Consider the following 24,218-nt stretch of genomic DNA (forward strand, 5'->3'; position numbering starts at 1 on the left):
GTGCGAGCGCGTTGACATCAGTCACGCAGAGACATAATTAGCCTGGGAGGTATCGAAGAACAAAAGAAGCAAGATACCGCTTAGCTAAGTTTAACAAAAGATAAGAAATAAAAGGAAGATGCTTTTGCCCTGGCCCCTCCCCCCTGCGATCGCTTGCCTCCAGCTGCAAAGATGTTGCTGCTGAAAAGGGGCTGCTGGAGCTTTAAGAGCCGCTCCCCCCCCTCCTGCTCCCGACAATGGTCTGAGCCGAGCTCTGCTTCCCAAAGCAAAATTTGTAATATGCCATTTTTCCCATGGATGCTTCTCCTTTTGGCTGCTGAGGAAGTGACCGAAGAAAATGTTGAGATGCCAAGCAGCCAGTCTTGCCGGAGGACAGGTGCGGGCGCTTGGGGTTTCTAGGAGCAACGCCTGTGTCACCATTGCTAGGAAGATGGTCCAGGAGTGCTCAGCTGTGTGAGTCCCCGCTCGAAGCCGGTGGAGACTGCGGTTGTTATTGAACAAGTGAAATAGCAGACGCCGAAATAAAAGACACTAGGTACTGAACCTTCTATTTCTGAGTTATACATCCCCTCCCTAGCCCCAATACCTTCCAGGAGATTAGGTGCAAATGCAGAATCTTACTGTCTGTCTTTTGCTGTGGTACTTGTTCAGTATTTAAATGCATTTCTGTAATGGGAGTTGGGGAATTTCTACTAAAAAAGGTGAAGCCAACTTCTTTTTTTTGTTGTGGTTGATGGAGGTAGGGGGTCAGAGGGATGACATTAAGAACAAATAGTTGGCATGAGTCCTTTTTTCTAAGGCACTGTGTTGACCACTCCTCCTGTGTGGAAGGAGTGTGGGATGCTTCTTTTAAAGGTGATATCATAGTTTAGTGGAGACTGGCAGGTAAGGAGTTAACTAGGAGGAGGAATATGCATGTAATGCAACTCAGACAATAGGAAGGATTTTCCTTATGGAATTACACTGTGCCTAAGAGCGATCCTGCTGAGGACATCTGAAGAGACATAATTGCAGTAAGATCTGGATTTATCAGCCACTGTATTTATTTAATGATTTGAAAAAGATAGCTTGTAAATGCAAGATATCTGGAATGATCCAATGAAATGAGTTTTCAAGCTGATGTCACTGTGGACAGGCTAGAATGTATGGTAGTTAGATTTCTACTTCTTTTTCCTGCAGCAAAATGGCAAGTAACTTGAAATTACTCCTCAGCCATGGTGTGCAAATCAAATATGAGAGTAAACAGAAAACAAGTTTTCAAAGCCAGTTATGGATAGAAAGGTGAGGGACTAAAATTAGATTCACATCTAAGGTGGTGGCCTTCAAGGTGAGCAAAATGAATGCTTGTCTAAGAGCCTTTGTCAGGCAGGAGCCAAGTAGCTTTCTGTCTTCTTTTTTCCAGAGCTTCCCAAGTGAAGGAAGTCCAGCTGGTAAATTATTCCTAGACTAAATGAGATTGCAGAGGTGTTTTTTACAACATTCGCTTAAAAAAATCATTCCAAGACTTTTGAACTAGATAACAGAAGATAGGGTGGGGTCCAGTGAGAAGAAAGATTACAACTTTTTCATTTTCCACCTCTATAGGATATGTTGTTCCACATAAATTTCAAGTTGTTTTAGACAAAGTCAGTATGTAGGATGCACTTTGATACCTGGTACATACATGATTATCATCATAATCGGAGAAAATTTAATATAAGAGAATTACTATAATTTTAGTTATTAATGGAGTAGCTCCTGGAAAGGAGCTTTATATAACTCTTAGGCAAGGATGGCCATATCCTGTGCTGTTTGTTGGAATTTTTGTCCATTCACTTGTCTGGATGTTTAAACTGAGCTGCAGAATTCCTAATTGAGCTAATACTCTTGATGGAGACATAACGCAGCTAATGGTATATATTTGCTGTGGCATTTTTGCATACAGCCTGAAAAATCTTAATGCAAACCACATTCATTCCCCCTTTCATAGAACAGATCGCTTTAAAGAGTTGCTGCTTTTTGCCAGTTAAATATTTTGTGTTTAGAGGGGAAACCAGTTAATGATTTCTGGTAATATTGTAGGCAATGATCATATTACATCCAACATGCTTCCTGATAATCGCATCACTTGCATTTGTGATTCTTTTGCCTCTCTTTGGAGGTAGTGAAATGACAGGAGGGTGATGGCTTGTCTATCTTAGTGACTTTTCCAACCATCTATTCTGATGCAAGCCTATTGAATTCCATGATAGATTTTCCATGAATTCAAGAATTCGTTGGATTGGGCTTCATACAAATGATTGGAGAAAACACTGAACTAGGAATCAATCAACCCATAATAGACTTCATAGTAGATGGTTTAAAAGAGACACTATGGACAAGGAAGCTGATGTGTTTTGAAAACTTCAGTACGTTGCTTCATAGGTTGCCGTTATGTAAGGCTGTAATACCTAAGGATTCTGGTTGAGAACTATTATTAAAATAAGTACTTAGGTTTTGTTTCAAATTAGAAGAGTTCTAAAGTTACTAGATTGCCTAAAAGTCTATTTATAGGGAGCATGTGTGTGCGTTTTAAGGGAAGCAGTAATTTTAATTTGTCAGTATCTTGCTGCCCCTTTAGAACTTCTCTGAGCCTTTGGGATGGTTGTAAGGTGCTACACAAGTTCACTAGCTGTTGCAGTGCTTGCAAGTTTTGTACATGTCGTGTGCATCCTGAGCAAGGGAATTATAATGTCTGCTCTGTGGTTCATGATAAATCTAAGAAACAGTGTTTGTGTATTAACAGTAAAATGCTGGTGACAAGGGATATTTCATTCAGGGATCATTTTGCTTACATTCAGAATGCTGGGTAAATGGAAAAACTTCGTACTGCAGAACTACTAAGATCAACATTAATGGTGCTTTCATTTTCTATATATAGAAACACATTTGAAAAGTATTATTTTTATTGACTTAGATCAGTCAAGCATAGCTTTAGTTGTTTTATTGCTACAGGGCAAGTCAGTCTTTTTCTGTCAAGGAACACAAAACTTCCCTTTTATTCCATTAAAGAGGGATATAGTGTACGATCAGCTACTAATGTTGCACTCAAGTTGAAGCATATATCACCTTGTTAAGCCCTTTCTCTCTTTGGAGCACTGGCTGCATGGGAAATATGGCACAGAGTAATGTACATGAGAGAGTTTATTCAGTTATCGTGGACTTGTGTGGTCTTGAAAATATGGGACAGAGGTGTTTAATCCAGCACTTGCAGTTCCTAACACCCACTGAGAGAAATTCTAGCTTCCTTGAAGCTCATTTTCTGATGCCTGTGCTCCACTCAATATGTTTTTGGGCTGGGACTACATGATCTCCAGAGGTCCCTTTGAACCCCTAACTATTTTGTAATATCCTGTCAGGGTGAGGTGATTCTTCACTCAGTAGTAGGTTGCTGCTACTGTAGTTGTCTGGCCCATTACTCCTGAAGACAGGGGTGGTCAATTATAGTCTTAATTATCTCTTCCCCCTCCACTTCCTCCCCCAACTCATTTTCTGCAGTTTTCCTGGGGAAAAAGCCTGCAATTCTACTCTGATGGCACAAATTGCTGTGTAGCTTGCCAGAGGCATGGCTGGACTCCACTGGTATAACCAAGTAGGATTTGAGGTATCAAGTTAGGAAACAAAGTTGGATTCCTGAAATATTCCTTTTTCATCTTTTCCTCCTTCTTTCACATGGCTAGTCCTGGTAAAGAAATCCTTAGTAAAATAGTTCACTGGGAATTTAGTCAGTCTCTGCAAAGCTGCTTCTTGATGGTTGTGTGTAGATGTCTGAGTTTACTCAAATCAGCACCATGTATTTTTCTTTTGAAAAGAAACAGTCTGTGTGTCCTGGTTCTTGGATTTGTTTGGTGGTTGATTTGTTTGATTGATCGATTTTGAGAGGATGAATGTTAGATGTTAAGGAAAACACACATACACACCCCAATGAGAATACGATGTGTTCATGTTTTTATTTCTCCTCTAATGGCATAGTCAGAAAAACTCCTAAATTTAAAAAAACAAACCAAACACCTCATGCCTTTAAGTATATGGTAAACATTGACTTGATAACAGATACTTTGAATGGGAAGAACTTCAATATCGGAATTTTGTTTTTATTTACTGTTTCTTCCTTTTAGATTCTAGAAGGAGCACGTACACTTATCTAGTGTCATACTGTACATATATGTTCCCCTACCAAGCTAGGCTTCAGCAGATTTTCAGTCTTTATTACAAAAAATATTTTTTCATTACTTACTTTACTGTGGTTCACTGGCTAAGTGAAAAAGTATAAAGCTTTAAAGTGTGTCTTCAGACATTTCTTTTGTTTAAGTAATTTGAATCATAAGAAAAGACAGAATATAAGTGAGATCATAAAAGTTGAGTTAAAAGATTTTTCAAACTCTTAAATTTAAAATGGTCTGAGACCTGGCATTTTATCATACCATACAATATTTTCACTTACTTTTTGTATATTGTCTGTCAGACAGTAATTGCATAAATTTCCAAAAATACACACAGACTTCTGGTTAAATTTGGATGTCTGAAGAGTATATGTTTGTAGGTTTCTCTGATTCTTTGGTTTGTGGGGTTTTGGAGGCTGTTTTAGTTTGGAGGCTGTTGCTGTTTTGTTTGTTTGAGGGAGTATTTGTTTGCAGTTTCTGTGTGGGGTTTTTTGGTTGTTGTTTTGGTTTTTGGTTTTGTTTTGTTTTTTTTTTTTGGTTTTTTTTGGTGAGGGATTGGGTTTTTAAATGTCAATTAGAGATTACTATGTTTAGTTTAAATAGTGATATCTGAAAATGTGTCCATATTGTATCAAGTATAATTGAGGTTTATTTTTTAATTTTAAATGTCTACTTTCTGTCAAAGACTTTCAAACATGTAGGGACCCAATTCCTCCACAAGGCAAGCCATCTGAATGAAATAAATGTAATGGATTTTCGTTGGGAATTTTTTGTATGACTGCAATGAGTTGAACCACAATATGGTGGGGGTTTAATGTAATCATTTATTTCAAAGTTTTCTCCTGCTTTATTTTAGTGTATTATAAATTTCAGAGTCTCTGTGGTAAACAAGTGAGTTCTTTGAACTTAAAACTCTCTCCAGTGACACAGAATTATTCAGTGTGTAAGGGACCTTTGGAAGTCATCTGGGTCAACCCCTTGCCCAATGCTGGGCCATTGCAAAGTTAGAGGAGTTTGCTCACTGCAGGTTTGGAAAATAAAAAGCAAATTCAGTGTTCACTATAGCCTTCTGAAATTTAAGGCAGATATTTATGCCCTCCAAGTTTGCTTATATTTTGTCACATCACCTGAAATTTATGAAAGAAATTACTTTGTACTTTAGACTTGAAGTAATACAATTCAACGTTTCTGTTGTCACCTTAAGAGAAGGGATTCTCATGCTTCATGTACATTGTTCGTTGTCTTTGCTAATCTTTCTTTTCTGTTACTGTCAACTCCGAGTTCTTTTTTTACTGATAGGACTTGTCAAAGAAATATAACTGTAATTGCCTGGTAGTAGTTGTTAGGAATGTATTGATTAGTGAAATGAATACTACCCTGGGATAACAAATACATGTACATAGGAGCTGGCATGTGCAGACCAACTGGAGAGTTTAAAATTATACACAGACTTGAATATATTTATACATCTGATTTTCAGTGTGCACATGGAGTTGAATGAGAGCCTATTGCACTGTATAGAACCAATTCAAAAGAGTAGAGCATGGAGAAACTTCATCCTGATGTTTGATCTTTTGGGGCTGTTTCTGGACATATGCTTATATACAGTCAATCATACAACAGTGGGGCAGGGTCTCAAACCTGGCTGATAAACACAATTAGAAAACATGGAATATACAGATGTCAGTTTTTGACTGCTTGGTCTATCCAGAAGTTATGGTTTAAAAATCAAATCATATGAGCCTAACCAGTTTTTGGAGCAGTAATAATGGAGGACAAAAAGGAAGCTTAATGATAATCTATTATTTATCCTGTTCAGTTCGGTTCTCAGTAGAATTGATATCTTCATGGTTTAGTAAGAACTGTAGACTTGAGACAAATACCTGCCATATATACCTGGAACTGTTACTCCTGAACTGTATATCTATCAGTAAGTCCGCAATGCATCTCACTTGTGTACATGAAATTCGATTCATGCACATATAGTGAAATGCATCTGTTTCAAAAGTTCAGTAAATTCATGGATCATCCACAAAAGAGCTTGGGGCATGGTAGTTCTAAAGTGTAATAGAAGTGGGCCTGTCAATAGCCTTATTCTGAGCCTTTAAGAACTGAAGCATTGAATGTGGTTCTGGTTCCTTTATAAATACAACTGAAAAGGGCATATATTTTTCACAGAAAGAGTGACTAATTCTGGTTCATTAGCACTAGAGAGATCACTTTCAGTGTTCAATGATTGAAATCCTTTCCATATAAAATATACATTGCTTAACACAGATTTATAGTCTGTGACTGGGGGGCAAGGCTAGGTACAGTGATTCTAATTCTAGTGTATGAAATATTTCGGTTGATTATATTATGAAACCAAAATAAATATTATTGGGGGTTTGGCAGTTTTTAATCACTAAATTTAGGTTTAAAATTCAGATTACATGGAAGGAAAATTAGAAATGGCCCTCTTCCTCCACTGGAAATTTAAAAATGTAACTCAGATCACTCAGGGTATCACCATATTATCAATCAGACCTAACTGATCATAGAAATACTGGTTTTATTTCATGTTTCAATGTGAATTCTTCTGTTGTTTCTGTCTACATGTGTTGGTTTGCTCCTCTATGTGCTTTTGGTGTGTGCAAACTATATTCCTTTCAGCTGTAACTAAACTGGAAGCTTACTCTTAAATGTAATTGAAGGGGGAAGGGGATGAAAGCAGGCTCTGCAGAGATGAGCTTGGAGCGGTAAGTCAGAGTTAGGGGTGAAATCAACAGCCCAGCTAAAGTGCTTGTACACTAATGCACACAGTGTGGGTAACTAACAAGAGAAGCTGGAAGCCATCAGCAGGAAAGCAGTAACATAGTCGCTAGCGTGAAAATGGGGTTGTATGACTCGCCTGACTGGAGTGCTACAGTGGATGGCTACATGCTCTTCAGAAGAGACAGGAGAGGTGTCTCTGTATTTTAGGGAGTCTCTTGATTCTATACAACTTGAGATTAGTGATGATAAGTTTGAGTCCCTTTGAGTAAAAATCAGGGGGAAGGTCAAGAAGGTTGACATCCTGGTGGGAATCTGTTATAGGCCACCCAACCAGGATGAAGAGGTGGATGAATTATTCTATAAGCAGATAGCAGATGCTTCAAGATCACCAGCCCTTGTTTTTGTGGGAGACTTTAACATGTTAAATGGCTGCTGAGAACTCAACATAGCAGAGAAGAGGCAGTCTGGGAGCTTCTTGGAATGCATTGAGGATAATTTCCTGTTGCAGCTGATAAATTAAGTTACCAGCAGTGGTGCCCTGATAGACCTGCTGTTTACAGAGAAGGTCTGATGGGGGGTATGGTGGTCAGAGGCCATCTGGAGTACAGTGACCATGAAATGATAGAGTTTTCAATACTTAGTGAAGCAAGGAGGGACACCACCAAAACCTCTTCCCTGGACTTCCAGAGGGCAGACTTCAGCCTATTCAGGATGCTGATTCAGAGAGTACCTTGGGAAACTTCCCTTAAAAACAAAGGGATCCAGGAAGGATGGACATAATTCAAGGAAAAAATCTTGAAGGAGTAGGAGTAGGCTGTCCCTATGTGCTGAAAGATGAGCCAGCAGGTAAGATGACTGGTCTGGCTGGGCAGGTAAAAAAAAAAGGGTGTATCACCTTAGATAAAGGGCAGGCAACTCATGAAATGTTTAAGGATATTGTTAGGTCATGCAAAAAGGAAATTAGAAAGGTGAAAAGCACAATTAGAACTTAATCTGGCCGATTCTGTTAAGGATAATAAAAAGTGTTTTTATAAATACATGAAAAGCAAAAGGAGGGACAAGGAAAACACCCATTCTTTATTGGATAAGTGGGGGAAATAGACACCAAAGATGAGTGAAAGGTTGAGGTACTTAACACTTTCTTCGCCTCAGTTTTCAACAGTAAGACAGTTCATCCTCAGGACAATGTGCCTCCTGAGCTTGTAGACAGAGATGGGGAGCCAAATAACCTCCCTGTAAAACAGGAGGAAGCAGTTAGTGAACTGCTGAGCCACTTAGATGCTCACAGCTCTATGGGACCAGACGGGATCCATCCTAGGGTGATGAGGGAGCTGGCAGAAGAGCTCACCAAGCCACTGTCCATCATTTATCAGCAGTCCTGACTCACCGGGGAGCTGCCAGATGACTGTAAGTTGGCAAATGTGGCACCCATCCATAAGAAGAACTGGAAGGAGAATCCAGGGAACTACAGGCCAGTCAGCCTTACCTTGGTGTCTGGCAAGATCATGGAGCAGATCATCTTGAGTGCAATCACATGGCACCTGCACAATGGACAAGGGATCAGACACAGTCAGGATGGATTTAGGAAGGGGAGGTCCTGCCTGACCAAGCTGATCTCCTTTTATGACTAGATGACCTGCCTGGCTGTGGATGAAGTCTACCTGGACTTCAGCAAAGCCTTTGGCACTGTCTCCCATAGCATACTCCTGGAAAAGCTGGCTGCCCACAGCTTGGATTAGGAGCATTCTCTTCTGGGTTAAGAGCTGGCTGGATGGCCAGGCCCAGAGAGTGCTGGTGAACGGGGCTGTGTCCAACTGGCAGCTGGTCACCAGTGGTGTCCCCTAGGGATCAGTGTTGGGCCCAGTTTGTTTAATGTCTTTACTGATAATCTGGTTGAGGGGATTGAGTCTACCATTAGCAAATTTGCAGATAACACCAAGTTGGGGGGGAGTGTCAATCTGTTGGAAGGCAGGAGGGCTCTGCAGAGGGGCTTGGACAGACTGGATACATGGGCTGAATCCAACAGGATGAGGTTCAACAAGGCCAAGTGCCGGGTCCTGCACTTTGGCCACAACAACCCCATGCAGAACTACAGGCTGGAGACAAAGTGGCTGGAGAGCAGCCAGGCAGAAAAGGACCTGGGGGTTTGGATTGACAGGACACTGAACATGAACTAGCAGTGTACCCAGGTGGCCAAGAAGGACAGTGACATTCTGGCCCGTATCAGGAGTAGTGTGGCCAGCAGGACATGGGAAGTGATTCTTCCCCTGTACTTGGCTGAGGCCACATCTTGAGTGCTGTGTCCAGTTCTGGGTCTCTCAGTTTAGGAAGGATATTGAGGTGCTAGAGCAAGTCCAGAGAAGGGCAACAAGGCTGGTGAAGGGACTGGAGCACAAGTCCTATAAGGAGTAGCTGAGGGAGCTGGAGTTTGTCAGCCTGGAGAAAAGGAGGCTCAAGGGAGACTTTATTGCTCTCTACAACTACCTAAAAGGGGCCTGTAGCCAGGTGATGATTTGCCTCTTCTCCCCGGCAACCAGCAACAGGAAGAGAGGACATAGTCTTAAGCTGCATCACAGGAGTTTTAGGTTGGACATGAGGAAGAAGTTCTTCATCAAAAGGGTAATTGAACATTGGAATGTGCTGCTCAGCGAGCTGCTGCAGTCACTGTCCATGGGGGTGTTTAAGGAAAGACTGGATGTGGCACTTGGTCTAGGGGACATGGTGGTGTTATGTCATAGGTTGGACTCAGAGATATCAGAGGTGTTTTTCAATCTAGTTGATGCTGTGATTCTATGTGATTCTGTAATTCCCTGAACCACATCATCCTGTGACTAGCTGAGGGTTGACTAAGACATGCAGATACCATCACAAGGCTCGGGAAACTTAGAGAACTCTTGTAACTACCTGACATAATTCACTTCCTATATAAAGATTCAAATCTATATGTGCCCTTTTATTTGTCCTCAGCTTCCAATCTTCTACTACTAAACTGTCATCGATCTGTTTGCTGACACTCTTCCTCTCTTTCTGCTGAAGTTCTTTCTCTGCTTTACCTGCTCTTTTGTTGTAGCCCCTTTTGATAAATCCTCTTTTTTCACTTTTTCCCTTCATTTAAGAATTCTTCAAATATTATCAGTATTTTAATTTCTTCCTTCTATCAAGCAGGAAATTCATAAAGGGTCTAGTAAGGTCCTGGCAATGTGGCCGAAAATCTTTTTTAGAAACAGTGCTAAATGTTGGCTGTCTCGGGACGTTGAAGACATCTCATGTGCTGGCAGGTATAAGTGATAAATGCCAATTAAAGTTTGAAAAGAGAAAAACCAAAAAAAAAACATGCAAAAAGAAAAAGAATGTTTTTCTAAAGGCAAGAAGTCACAAATCATAGTAAATCATAACAGCATGGCATACTATGTCTTTCATGGAGAGCTATAAGAAATTTTGTTTTGGAAGTCCCACAACAAACCCGAGCTTGTTTGAAATTTTGTTCCTTTTTTTTCTGACTTGGTGACTCAGGAGTACTCTGAGAAGCCAAGTTCCCTTCAGAGGTGTTTTTGGGGGTTCTCATTGCCTCCCACGAAAGAACTGTGTGAGGACATAACCTAGGAATCTCATTTCTCCTGCTCCACCCTGTTACTAGAGTCAAAATGTCCCTTTCTGTCATACCATACCAGCATTTCTGATGTGGCGCAGATTAGCATTTGCTTTTCTATATTTCTCTCCACTCTCATGGTGAGGGAAAGAAGAGGATGCATGTGGTTCCAGTGGAATAATGGCATTGATCTCCGAACTTGCAGAAAGCAGTGTACTTCACCATCTTAACTGCAAGAATTGCTGTACCTTTTAAAGATTCTCCTGAGGCTGTGAGCTGTGGGAGTAAACTTCCAAATAGCAACTGCCCACATCAGGAACTGCCCACCCATTCTCTGCCTTCTCTGCTATTTTAGTCATAGCCCAAGTTTATTACTTGTGCTGTGTCAGGGTAATGCAGCCCACACATTCAAAATAAGCACAATGCATGGTTCTGTCCCCTTCCTGAATGCAACAGCTTAGAGGGACAAGATGTGGTAATAGTGCCATGAACATTCAACTCATAGATTCCATTGCTACCCCACAACCACTTATATATGTGGGTTCTCACATCCCCATAACGATTTATAAGAGGAGAGTTTCTATGTAGTTTGAATGCAAGATGCTGAGGTAGTAGCAGCTATCTGCACAAGATGTTTCCATACCTATTCCCACACGCTCACCAGCATGCATTCAAAATTACACCACTCTTGCTCTGCCCCAGTCTGTGCATATACTGTGCTGTTCACACCATAAATGTCATCTGCATGGGAAAGACATTGTAAGTAATTTCTTGATTGATGAAGGTTCACCAATGAGTATCTACTGGGACAAGGAGCACAGTTCACGAGATGTTGATGATTGCAAGGCAGGAAAGGTTCAGTGACAATCTGAATTCTTTGCTGTGGTCTTAAAGAATGGGCATGCAGAAACCTTGGTCTCCAGCCACCTACAGCATACTCAAAAGTTATGATTAAACTGAGTGGCAGATGGCCTTGGAATTTTTTAATTCTCCCTTGCTCACTGTGAACTTCACCATCCCAAACTGGTTAGCCACAGGTGGGAGCTGAATGAAGACACTCCACAGGGTGATGGCAGACAGTGGGAAGGCAGTGCCTCCTCCTGCTGGCAGTGCTGCATCTCAAGATACCTAGGGACAGTGGACAAAGAAGTCAATCATCAGCAAGCTCTCCCAATGATTCCCAAAGCTTCTCCCCATGCACAAACTGAGGATTTGAGATTTACATAAGAATCTTTACAATTGAAACATGGGACTAGGTGATATTGTTTGCTCTGCTCAGGACAGATTTAAGAAACAAACAACAGTGATTTTTTCCTGGTAATTCAATTTGCACAAGATATCACAGGGATGTAATTAGCAGAGAGTTTCTAGTTCTTGACCTCTTACTGAACAAGCTCACTGGAGAATAATTTCCCCTGAGGGTGGGAATAACTAGCTAGAAAAATAGATTAACCTGGTGTTGTTAAGGCAGCATGATAGTGGATCAATAGTTAGCCTGATCTGTACTGTAGAATTGCCTAGAGGATGACAAAATCTGGCAATTAATGGCAGCTATTGACATTAATACCAACAACTCAACAGTCAAATTAAGTAAGAAAAGGGAGAAAATCAACAATAAAGCAGACTATAATTGCAGAGCAAGCTTTTCTGTCCTTTTAAGAGAGTATTATTTGCAAAGCCATTAATTTAAAATATTCTGTCACCCTCTATCTCCTTCCAGTCAGTCTCCTCTCAGTTTAGGAAGCCCATTCAAAGTCTTTGCTGTTTGAAATTAGTCACTGTATTTAATCGCTGTGTATCGACCATCTGATTAACACTGAGCACAAATTTGAAACAGGGAACAATGCAATAATCTACTAAATGTGTCCATGTGACAGAATTAATTCCTCTTATGAAATCTCCTCAAATGTTTTCTGTACTGAAGAGCTTTTCCTTGATTTGTGTTCTTTTTAAAGAAATGATGTGTGAAGTGATGCCAACGATAAATGAGGACACCCCGATGAGTCAACGGGGGTCCCAAAGCAGCGGCTCGGACTCGGATTCTCATTTTGAGCAGCTGATGGTGAATATGCTGGATGAAAGGGACCGTCTCCTTGATACTCTTCGGGAGACACAGGAAAGCTTGTCACTTGCACAGCAACGCCTACAGGATGTCATCTATGACAGAGACTCCCTCCAGCGACAGCTGAACTCCGCACTGCCTCAGGTATGAAGTTGATAAAGTTTTTTTTTTTCTTTATGTTCACCAATTTTTCACTTAATGCCACTTACGTTAACTCTAATTAGTATTTATTCCTTGAGGCCCAAATTTTGCTCCCATTGATGTTGGCTGCAGAACTTCTGCAGATTAAGTAGTACATGGTTAGATTTCCATGGGACCTGTCTTCAAAGTTAAGAGTAGAAGTAATGCTGTTGACTTCAAGGAGAGCAAGATGAAGGTCTGTATCTACTGGTTCTTTTGGCTGTTGCTCTAGCATTTACGAAAGGTGAGGGATCATTTAAATCAAGATCTAATGGTGGAAACAAAAAGAATGTTTTCCAGAGACTCTATTCAGGATAAGAGTTTCTAAAAACAAACTAACTTAGGCAAGTTAAATAAGGTGTTACACCAAACCACTAAACCAACCTATATCTTAATATTTTAATTAAATTAATTTTAGCTCATTATATAAATTCAATTATCTAAAGTTATCTTGGTGTTTTTTAGGAACTTCAAAATTAATTACTTCAGTTAAAATATTAATGTGATAGTATATTCCAATATTATATATCAAGATAATTATTTTTTAATATACTAGAATTAAAAGCCAGGAAACATCTTACTTCAGCCTGTATATGTGGCCAGAGGTTTGAAACATACCATGCTTCAAAATGCAGTTTTTCTCCATGTTGTTTTCTTTTAATCTCTCAACTGTCACTTAGAGAATTTGACTGTAACCATAAGGGCCTGGGTTTACCTGCCCCTTTCAAGGTCTATACCTGTTAGATGCTTATTAGGGAGGAATAAAGACAGTGTGTGGTTGAAATAAAGAGGTGGTAAGGATGAATGAAATGAGTGAGAAAATTTTTAAAGATAGAAAAGAAAAAAGGCATCCACTGGAATAGGAATCACAAGCAGTTGCTTAAGGGCTAACCCCAGCAGGTTATTTGAATATCTTGAGATACGACTGAACGAGAGAGAGACTGTAATAATTTCAAGAATAGCATTAGCAACTTGAGCATTAGCTCCAGAGAATGACTGCAGTTGGCTTGGGACAAACAAAAAGAAGTAGTAATGATCTTGATATACAGTAAAATCAATGTTGGTTTTTTTTAGTTTTTCTCTAATTTTTGGGCAGTTGCGCTTCTTTTCTACCAGTGTTGCTGCATAGAAGCATGTAAAAGAATAAGTGAAAGACAGCCTAAATCAAGGTTTATTGCTAGAAATTTGAAGAGAGGATATTCTGCATCTGTGTAACATTAGATTTAAGCTTGAGTTATGAGGTAATGCTTTACAGCTACAGCTCTTAATTCTGTGGTCAATGATTGTAGATGCCTGTAAGTTTTTACGCTGGTCTCTACTGCAGCAGATAATGTGTAGTTAACTATGTCTTTCAAATTTGAGTTACAGAAATACGGTTGTCTTACTCAGTGTTATCACTGAAATAAATTTTATTCCCATTAGATTAGTAGTCTTAACTTTATGAACATCTGTGTTTAACTGAACAGCTATGTGCAAGGCAGGAGGGAAACATGAGCAGGCAATTACAGATCAGATGGACAAAATGTAATAGCAAGGAATACTTTTGGAGAAAAAAAGCTAATAATAAGTAAAAAGGGTAACTTACAAATATGACAAGAGTTTATCAAAATTATCTTTATACAGAGTAATTCGACATGACTGTTTGGTACCAGAACTGTTAGATTAAGGTACTATGGTATCCCTAAAATGGGTATATTTTGAAATCACCCCATTTAAATTACCAATAGATGGGAAGTAAGTAGGAGAAAGTCATATAGTAATTAGTAAAGTAAGTAATAAAAGACAGAGAGAGGAAAAATTTTCACTTGAGTCTGAATATTTTCAATTAAATCTGTGAGAATTAAGTGATAGTACAGTTAAGCTGAGAAGTGTCTGTACGTAATAGGTCTTCTGATATTAAGCATCTAGTTCACAAGTGATCTTGTTTATTCTTTGCGAAGCTTCCTGTTGACAGCAGAAGCCTCTAAGGAAAGTCTGTTTGGATCTGCACTGCATATTCCCTTACAAAAGGAATTTATTGTATTTAGGTCATGACTTTGAGTCCAGCAAAAAAAAAAAAAAAAAAGCTAAATGCTGTACAACTCCACTGCAATGGGTAAGCATAAGATCTAAATATTTAACCGTATGTTTTTACTTTGTTGGAGTAAAATTAGGTTTTTTACTGTAGCATAGAAAAGGGCTCTACTATAAAGATTAGTAACTCTATTTAGAAACTGTAACTCCCGTTTTGATTGATAGAAAGAGGAAAATGTTCAGTTACAACTTCTTCAAGCAAATTTCCCCATAATCTTCTCTATGCTAGATTGTCTAGAAAATATCCCCTATACTATTTGCCTTGTAAAAAAACCTGAAAAAATACAAAGTATGTCATGTCAAGACTTATGATAATTCATAAGTATGAGTTATAATAATTATAAAAGGACTCTGATAAAAAATGCTGAACTAGGCTTGTTTTGTGGTTGTTTTATTGTTTGTTTTTGTTTTTCAAAAATAAGTTTCAAAGTATGTAAGATGCCAAGATGTTATTTATATGAAGGTGTTCATAAGTGTGTTTATTTTGTTCATTAATAATGTACTTGCTCAGTTGTTTACTTAGAAGTTAATATTCACAGAATCACAGAATAGTTGAGGTTGGAAGGGATCTCTGGAAGTCACCTTGTCCAGCTCGTCTGTTCCAGCAGGATTACTAAGAGCAGGCTGCCCAGGACTGTGTCCAGATGGCTTTTGAATATCTCCAAGGGTATACTCCACAGCTTCTCAGGGCAACCTGTGCCAGTGCTCAGTCACCCTTAGAGTAAAAAGTGGTTCCTGATGTTCAGGAGGAACCTTCTGTTTCCATTTGTGCTCACTGTCTCTTGAATACTGTGATATTACTGAACATTTATGTTAGCAGATATTTTTTAATGACTCTTTTCATGTTCTGACCATTGGAATCTGCTCCTATGCTATGTCTTTTATAGTACCATTCATTCTGACCAGTAAACCTGACTAGAAGTTAGGCTTTCAGCATTAATCATATAGAAACTCTTTGTAAAATATTGGACAATTAAACCTCTCAGAAAGGGTAGTTCATTCCAGAACATGAAACCTGGAAACACTCTGGATTTGTTGGGTTTTTTTTTCCTTGTCGGTATAGAATGTACCCGAGTTATAGATTCCTAAAATAGTTTGGGTTAGAAGTGACCTTAAATATCATCTAGTTCCAATTCTTCCTTCATAGGCAACAATGCCACTCACTAGATCAGGTTGCTTAGGGCCCCATCCAACGTGGCCTTGAACACTTCCAGGGATAGGATAGCCATAACTCCTCCAGACAACCTGTTCCAGTGTCTCACCACTCTTATAGTGAAGAATTTGTATTTTATATCGAATCTAAACCTATCTTCTTTCAGTGTAAAGCCATTCCTCCTTGTTCTGTTGTTATGTGGCCTTGTGTAAAGTTCCTCTCCAACTCTTGGTACTATAGGTACTATAAGGTGCCTTTTCTCCAGACTGAACAACCCCAACCCTCTCAACCTGCCTCCATAGGAGAGGTGTTCCAGCACTCTGATCATCTTCATGGCCCTCCTCTGAACTCATTCTAACAGATCCACATCCTTCTTTTGTTGGGGACCTCAGATATGGATGCAGTACTCCAGCTGGGGTCTCACAAGAGCAGAATAGGTGGGGAGATCATTTCCCTCAGCCTGCTGCCCATGCTTCTTTTGATGCAGCCCGGGATATAGTTGGTTTTCAGTGCTGCAAGCACACACTACCAGCTATATCCAGCCTCTCATCTACCAACATCCTCAAGTCCTCCTTAGGACTGCTCTTGATCCAGACTCTGCTCAGCCTGTATTTGTGCTTGGGATTGCCCCAACCCTGGTGCAGGACCTTGAACTTGGCTTTTTTCAACTTCATGAGGTTTGCATAGGCTTACTTCTCAAGCCTGTCAGGGTCCCTCTGGATGGCATCCCTCCACTATGCTGTCCACACCACACATCTTGCTGTCATCAACAAACTTGCTGAGCGTGCACTTGATCCCAATGTTCCATGTCCTCTGTGGACATAAGGAAGAAGTTCTCTAAAAGAGTGATTGGGTATTGGAATGGGCTGCCTGGGGAGCTGCTGGAGTCACTGTTCCTGGAGGTGTGTTTAAGGAAAGACTGGAAGTGGCACATAGTGCCTTGGCCTAGTTGACATGGTGGTGCTAGGTTGTACGTTGAACTTGATGATCTCAGAGGTCTTTTCCATCTTAACCGAGTCTGTGGTTTTGTGATCAAAAGTGCTCCTGGACATTCTCACTATAAAATAAGACTCATGAGAGTAACTGAGTTTGCAGTTCAAAATTCTGCTTTTGTATTTTTTTTCCTGTCATAATGACATACTGTATAGGCATTGAACACTGAGATAAATACTGCATTCAGTAAATAAATTTTCTGATCTTCTGGAATAAAAAAAGTTACTTTGGTACTATGAATACAAGTGTCATTCAGGCAAATGCATTTTGGAGATGAAATTTGGAGATTATAGTTATACAGTGTTTGTGTTTCATACTTCCTTTGCTTAATAATTTCAGATTAACAGTGGAAATAATGAATACCCAAGACACTAAGATATACTGAACATATTTGCAATGTTTTCTAAAAGGTCAAGGATGAATAGTATCTCATATAATTGGTTCATAAACACATTGTTGGTCTGGTTAAAATATGTAAAAGGCAGTACTTCTGAACTGATGAACACTGGGTAGATATAATTATATCTATTCAATTAGTTTTTCGTTGGCAGTAAAATCTCGATATCAGAACTATTCCAAGAAAAAAAAGAAATAGTTTCTTATTGTTCAGTTACTTATACACATTCATGTCCAGATACCTGACTATAATTTGTCTTGCTGTTTGTATCTACTATAAATAGCATAAACTTTGTCAGCTAAAACATATTCAAAATTCTAACTCTGTATATGTGCGGAATAAATCAGCTGACCTGTCCCATCTCTTTATCCTCTTTTATCGAATAATCAGCTATCTTATTTAATATATTTTCTTTTCCATATAACTCCACTTAGGCTCTTAGCTATAATATAAATTTAGCAGTCTCTTGTATTAAGAAAGAAATGTGTATTTATTTTTCTGTAGTCCTAGTGATTTATTTTCAGTGTGAACTATTACTATGGCTTGCCACAACCGTGCCATGCTGTTACAAGCATATAGACAACAATCTAATTGTAACTCCCCTGTATTCTATATAGTCCCTACAGAGACTCAATATTTGGATGGTATTGGGAGATTTGAGGGGGTATTGTTTACTGAAAATTGTAATTTCAAGAAATATATCATAAATTTCAAAAAATGCTTTCAAGAAGCAGCACAGTTTTTCACAGATTTAACATGTCTGAGCCTTTATAAATTCTCAGATTAAGTCTTCACAAATAGTACTGTGAATGGGCAGATGGTTTTATTTCCATGCAGACAGAAACTTCTGCATACTTTATAAGGATCAGTGAAGATTAGTTGGGAACCTACATTTAAGTCTGAAAGTTGATAATCAGAATCCCACAACAAATGGTTACACAAGATCTCAAATAACCTGAATCAGAATTGCAAAAATGTGTACTTTGCCACTAAAAATATCACTATATGTATTTCTGATTTCACTATTTCAGTTGGGTACAATTCTTCATAATTTAGTCATGCTTGAATCTGAACCACACGCTGATGCTTATTTTCTGTTAGAATAAATCTGTGCTAATTTTGCTTCTTACTTGCATATTACAGAGCTATGATAACTAGAATTACAAGAAGATCAGTAGCAATTTAAGGTAATAACAAAACCAGTTTTCTGATCTATGTTAGAAGATACAGAAAAAGAAATTCTTTGTAGCTGGTCATTATTTGTATTCTCAGATGTTAGAGAAGTGACAAGAATCACTTTTGCCCTAGACAGAATAAACCAGAAAGTACTTATCTTCTAGAATACTAGCAGATAGATATGAAACATCTAAAATGCTACTTGTCCTAATTCAGTGCTGCATTTTTTAGTCCTTCAGCATGACGTTTGTTTTTCAAAGTAACTTTCCTCTGCTACCTAATTCTCATGATGATAATGATGTAGTAAGAATCCCCTTAAAGTAGTCATAAAAGTATTTCTTTTATTCAAAGTTTTTTAAAAAAGAAAGAGTTTACACTTACAGATGTTTATAGATTTGTTTTAAAGATGACGTTCAGATGAGAGTAAAATTATTCTTTCTCACTAGTTGTTTAAACAAATAAAAATATTCATATGGCACTGAACTGAATGCAAAGCAGACTTTTTGTAGGCCTATACCTTATGAACTGTTACAGCTTTACAATTCTTTCTTTGATATTTCTGGAGATGGGAGAATTACCTCAGACGTAACATATAGGCAAGTGTTTCCAAGTTCACAATCCCATAAAGTTTGTTTCAAGAGTTATCAGCTGCTCACAAAGATTTGTTTTAATGAAGACTTAATGAGAAGAGGTCGAAAAGGACAAGCCCTGTACTGTGAGATGCCCAGAGTGCTTTCCTAGACTTCTGTCATTTGCAGATAAGGGTAGGTTTTCAACTCCAGCCTATATGCTAATCCTAAAATAAAGTGCTTGCCTTCCAAAGCTTATCTAGTTACTTTTGAGCCCTATTATGTGTTTAGTTAGGTAGGCCTAAATTTAGGCTTTAGATTTCAGACTAGGCCTGGTGCTGCTGGCTGACAAAATTAAAAAAAAAAATCATAGCTAGCATGGGCTTCCACCAACTTTGGCTTTTGGTGTTTTTTTTTGGTTTATTTTTTTCTTTTAAATTTGTCACATAGGACTTTACTGGCTGATACCCTCACCTCCATAAAGACCTATATGAAAAAGCAGCCACAACAAAAAAAGAAATTAGCTATTTGTAAACATGCCACTTTTGTACATGAATGTACTTGTCTGAATGCAAGCTATGAAATAAATATAGGAATGCATACATGATGTTAAGTAATTACAAGCTACTGATTCAGATGCACTTACAAATCTGAAAACAGATGTGACCATGTCTAGTAGCAAGTTAAATTTAGTGGACTCGTCAATTCAAGTTTCCCCCAAGTAAGAAGGAAAAGTTAAAGGTATTGATACTACTGAATACAAAATACTTTTGGAGTTCCCTTAATGACCCTGCTTCTGAGAAGAGTGAGAGCACATTAGAAATATCATCCTTGCAAAATTTTTCTGTTGTCACTATTGCACAGAATATATCCTTGAGTAAGAAAGTAACATGCCCTCCTCATCTTTTTCTGAGTCAGTTGTGACTCATGATTGTTGTACATTGTCCTCCAGAAGTGAGGTATTGTGTGAGCATAAAGTGTGCTATGTATGAAGAACTGTGACTTAAGTCAAAGTCACAGTACATATTATTAGAATATGCACATGGAAGGTTGTACATCAGCAGAATTTTAAATGGTTTGTGACATCTTCTACGTGCTGAAGATAAGTAATAAATTTCTTTTTCTGACAGGGTGGTAATTTTGTAACATAGCAGTATAAGTTATATAATTTGATTATGTTGTAACCTCAGTATCCTTCAGGATCTTTCTTTTAATTTCTTGTAGATAAATCCATATTTGTATCTCTTAGAGACTTGGGGTTCTTTTCCCATGTGTCTGACCTTTCCACCCCCGCAAAATTCTGCAGCTCATGCATTCTGAAGGCAGTTTTAGTGCTTAGAACATACACAAGTGTTGGGAGCAGTTTTCATAGGTCTTAAAAGTATGTTTACAAGGATAAAGCACTGATGGTTGAGCATGTCCAGTGTTGGAAACACTGCTATTGATGGAGCATTTCTTTTAGTAATTACATGTGTTCTGATAACTGAGAATTTGAATGCTTTTGCACAAAAGTTTCTATTGATTTTTATTTTTTAGAACTCTAAAATTAATCTGATTGCATAATCAAACTAAAAAATGTTATTTATTACCTAAACCAATATTTTTAAAATCATAGTTTGGATTTTCCATAGAAGAGAAACTCACTGAAACATTTTCAGTCTTTACTTACACCTTTTTAAAAGAGTATTTTGCAAGTATTTTATATAAATGCATCTTAATTTTTTTTTTAAAATCTGGAGTTCTTTATTAGCAGCAGAGGTTGCATTTTGGGAACAAAGAAATTATTCAGTAAAAATTACTGTTTTGACAGCCACACCTATTTTTCAGAGCATGTCATTGACTGGGTTATTGGTTTGCTAATTAAAAAAATAGCACTAGAAAAGTTAGACCTTTTTACAGACATTGAGATTTTTTTGAACACCTTAATGAAATGCTAGTAATTTCCACTTAGAAGTAGTTTTCTGTTTTGACTAATCACCTTTAGCTGGAATAAAACACTGCAGCTGAACTGAACAGCAAGTTTGGGGCATTTGTGTCTGGGTTTTGTTATCAAGGAAATAACAAAAAAAATCCCCTTTGTTGTGTAGAAGGTAAAAAGAGTCTAATAGAGATGAAATTTTTAAAACAATTATTAAACTTTAATTTCAGAACAGTGAAATGAGCATGAATATGAACTGTCACTTGCCATTGACTATTTCACTGAATTCTTTTTCCTTATGTAATTAGGATGATTTTAGAAAGAACACTAGCTAGGACTCTGGCTAGCCATTCACATCACACTTTTGCTAATGTTTACTTTAGGACAATTTTCACATATATGTGTTCTTTAAAATTTTAATGAGACATAAAACAAATCTGTGTTTCATGAAGGTGTAAAAATTCCTATCTGCCCATTTCTCTTCTGTTTTAGTAAAACAACACATGGTTGTTATTTACCTTCCACTACAATTATGTCTCTTGTTACCTTTCTTCCTGAAAAAGACTTCCTGGTCAAACATCCTGGTTTCAGTTTTATTCATCATTCAGTGGCAGAGTTAGCTGCCTTTGTTCATAGTTTGAGACAGAAAAGAAGAGAAAATACTATGGTGCAGTTTGATCTTGTTAATTCTTTTTTAAAGGCAGAGTATTTAGGAAAAAAAAAGGAGAGCATGCTTCTATTTAATTGGTTGTTGTTCTGTAGTTTAAAATCAGAAGTTTCCTTTTTTTCTTTTTTTTTTTTTAAATTGAACTCAGCCTATATATCCATATAAATTTCCAAAAGTTAAATATTTTGCACCTGGTTTATTTAAGAAACTTCCAGCGAATTATTTAAGGAACTTTCTCTGCTCCCTTATATATAAGCAGTTTGGTCTCTTAACCCTTTGTCTCCAAAATTAGTAATACACTGCATTTGACATCCGTGGCTTTATTTTTGAGTCAAATTCTGATGGTTTTTCTACAACTAACACAACATATACAAACCTTTTGGCTTGGAAATCTGATTAATGTTCTGTTTGCAGTTTCAAAGATAATTGGCCTTTAGGACCTTCTGGAACTGCATAGGACCATTTCTTAATAAGCTTTGTACAGAGAACTTTTGCAGCTTATTCTATAACATTCTGTTAATCTGCAGTTCAGTGAAGCAAAGCAATACCTTTTCCTTCTGCATTTTGGGCATAGGAGCAATGGACAACGTTATTTGTCATTTAGTAGCTATGAAATATTCATCATTACTGGGCACATGAAGATGAAAGAGAGGCTGTGGTTAAAAGGTTTGTAAATTCATCAAAGTGGTTGGAGTCCATTGAGAATAACACATAGAATGATCTCTAAATTCTTGCTTTATGGCATTTTCATAGAATTTATTTTCAACTAATTGAAGCCAGCTGCCAATTTACATTTCAAAATGTCACATGAAGTTTAGGAACATTTCATAGCTCTGCAGTGTTCTATACTGGGTTAAAAAGTTATGGAAATTAATATGGTATTTCTACAGAGTAGTTTACATGTTTTGGTTTGGTTTGTTTTTTTATCAATACAACCTTTTTGTTGGTAGTAATGCCCCTGAAATGATGATATTTTACATTTGTCTGTCTCCTGTAGAAGATGGCTCTTTTCCTTCATATTAAACCGTCTCCTCTGAAAAATTGAGAAACATAATTTTTTCTTAAACAGATAGATGTCACTTCCATGCTTACTTTCAATTAAAAATTTAAAACCATTTTTTAAAAATTAATCTGCATTTCTGCAGTAGGACTAAGGAGCAATTGCATTAAGGAGAGAGGAGACAACCCACTGTAGATAATTTCTCACTTTCTTTGTTCAGGGTCACTCAGCTGATAGAAACATTGCAGGAAAATTGAGGGTCATCTTAAAACTGCGTTCAGTGAGTGATGAACAAATTGCCTTTGTAGATTGCACATATGCTTTTCTTGTTCTAAATTGTCTCCTGTCTCCCACAAAGTGAAGCTCAAGACAGTGAGGCAGTGCATTTTTTTTAAAGGATAAAGGTCTTAAGTAGCCTAAAGCCTGTATCTCTCATGTATTATATGAGTTAAAAAATCAACCATTGTTGCATCATTTTGATTTAGTTTTTAAATTATACTAATTTTGAAAGTGTTTGTAAAAGACAGACACCTAATTAGAAAAATGTATTTCTTTTCAGAAGAAGTAAGAGTGTCTGTGTTTTGAAAGAGCAGCCTTCTTTGAAAGGTATAACTTGTGCTTACAGGATGAAGGCACACGTACAATTCTAGAAAGTTATAGGTAATGTAGCTTTGTACGTCTAACTACATGCTTATGAATTTAAATAGAGCAGTAAGGAATAGTAATGTTCAAATTTGCTTCTACTAAGCCTGCAGAAGTACTTTAAATATGAAATTAAAAAATTTGGACTATATGCTTGGGAACCTCTAAATGGGCTGTGAGTGCACAAGAAAATGAGCCTTGTGAAACAAGATACTGGTCTGTGATTGAGAAAAGCTCAGGATTACTTAGGTCTGCCTCTGATGCCCTATGAAACTATAGGTCGGTCACTGCAATTTGCTGCTCTACACATCTCTGAAATGGTTGTCTTTCAGTTTCTTTACCTTTTAATGTTTCTCAGATGTGGCCCAGGCTTCAGTCTAACTGGTCAGGCATTTCCTCTGTCACTAAAGAAAACACAAGCACTCCACACACCGTGATGTACATTATTCTAATTTCTTAACTGACCTCAAAGTAGACATTAGTCTTCCAAAGAGCACAGCAGAATGCTGAAAAAGTGTTTTAAATAAAACTTTGAGATGGTTTTGGAATAGATAGGAAATGTGGACATTCTGATAGGAGATTTAAATAGCTTTTCATGTTCAAACATAGGAGCACAGATTTATCAAGAAGCCTGTTACAATAAAGCTTTTCAGTCACTTTGGAAAGGGGAGAGGAGGAGCAAATTAGTGTTAATAAAAAAGGAAGGATAACCTGTGCAGAAACCAGGAAGGTTTAATGCCAACTCTGTGTGGCATTAAGTGAAGCTGAAAGTTCTTATTTATGCTGCAGGCAAATAAGCACTTCAGGTTTTAGGGTGTGGAAAGTACTCATGAGAGCTAAGAAAGCAAGATACTTTTCAGTTTT

General features: G+C 37.9%; 1 protein-coding gene across 4 annotated transcripts in view; it reads left to right on the plus strand.

Moving 5' to 3' along the window:
• Window positions 1-271: 271 nt before the first annotated feature.
• PPFIA2 (PTPRF interacting protein alpha 2) overlaps window positions 272-24,218 on the plus strand; it is a 317,857-nt gene continuing 293,910 nt past the window's right edge. For all 4 annotated transcript variants that reach the window (XM_071552149.1, XM_071552142.1, XM_071552144.1 and 1 more), the window contains exons 1-2: window positions 272-535; window positions 12,480-12,730. In XM_071552149.1, the coding sequence (XP_071408250.1) occupies window positions 12,482-12,730 (249 nt within the window). In that variant the 5' untranslated portion in view covers window positions 272-535; window positions 12,480-12,481. The remainder of the gene's footprint in view (window positions 536-12,479; window positions 12,731-24,218) is intronic.

The sequence above is a fragment of the Pithys albifrons genome, chromosome 3 (genome assembly GCF_047495875.1).
Source record: "Pithys albifrons albifrons isolate INPA30051 chromosome 3, PitAlb_v1, whole genome shotgun sequence".
Classification (NCBI taxonomy): Eukaryota; Metazoa; Chordata; class Aves; order Passeriformes; family Thamnophilidae; genus Pithys; species Pithys albifrons.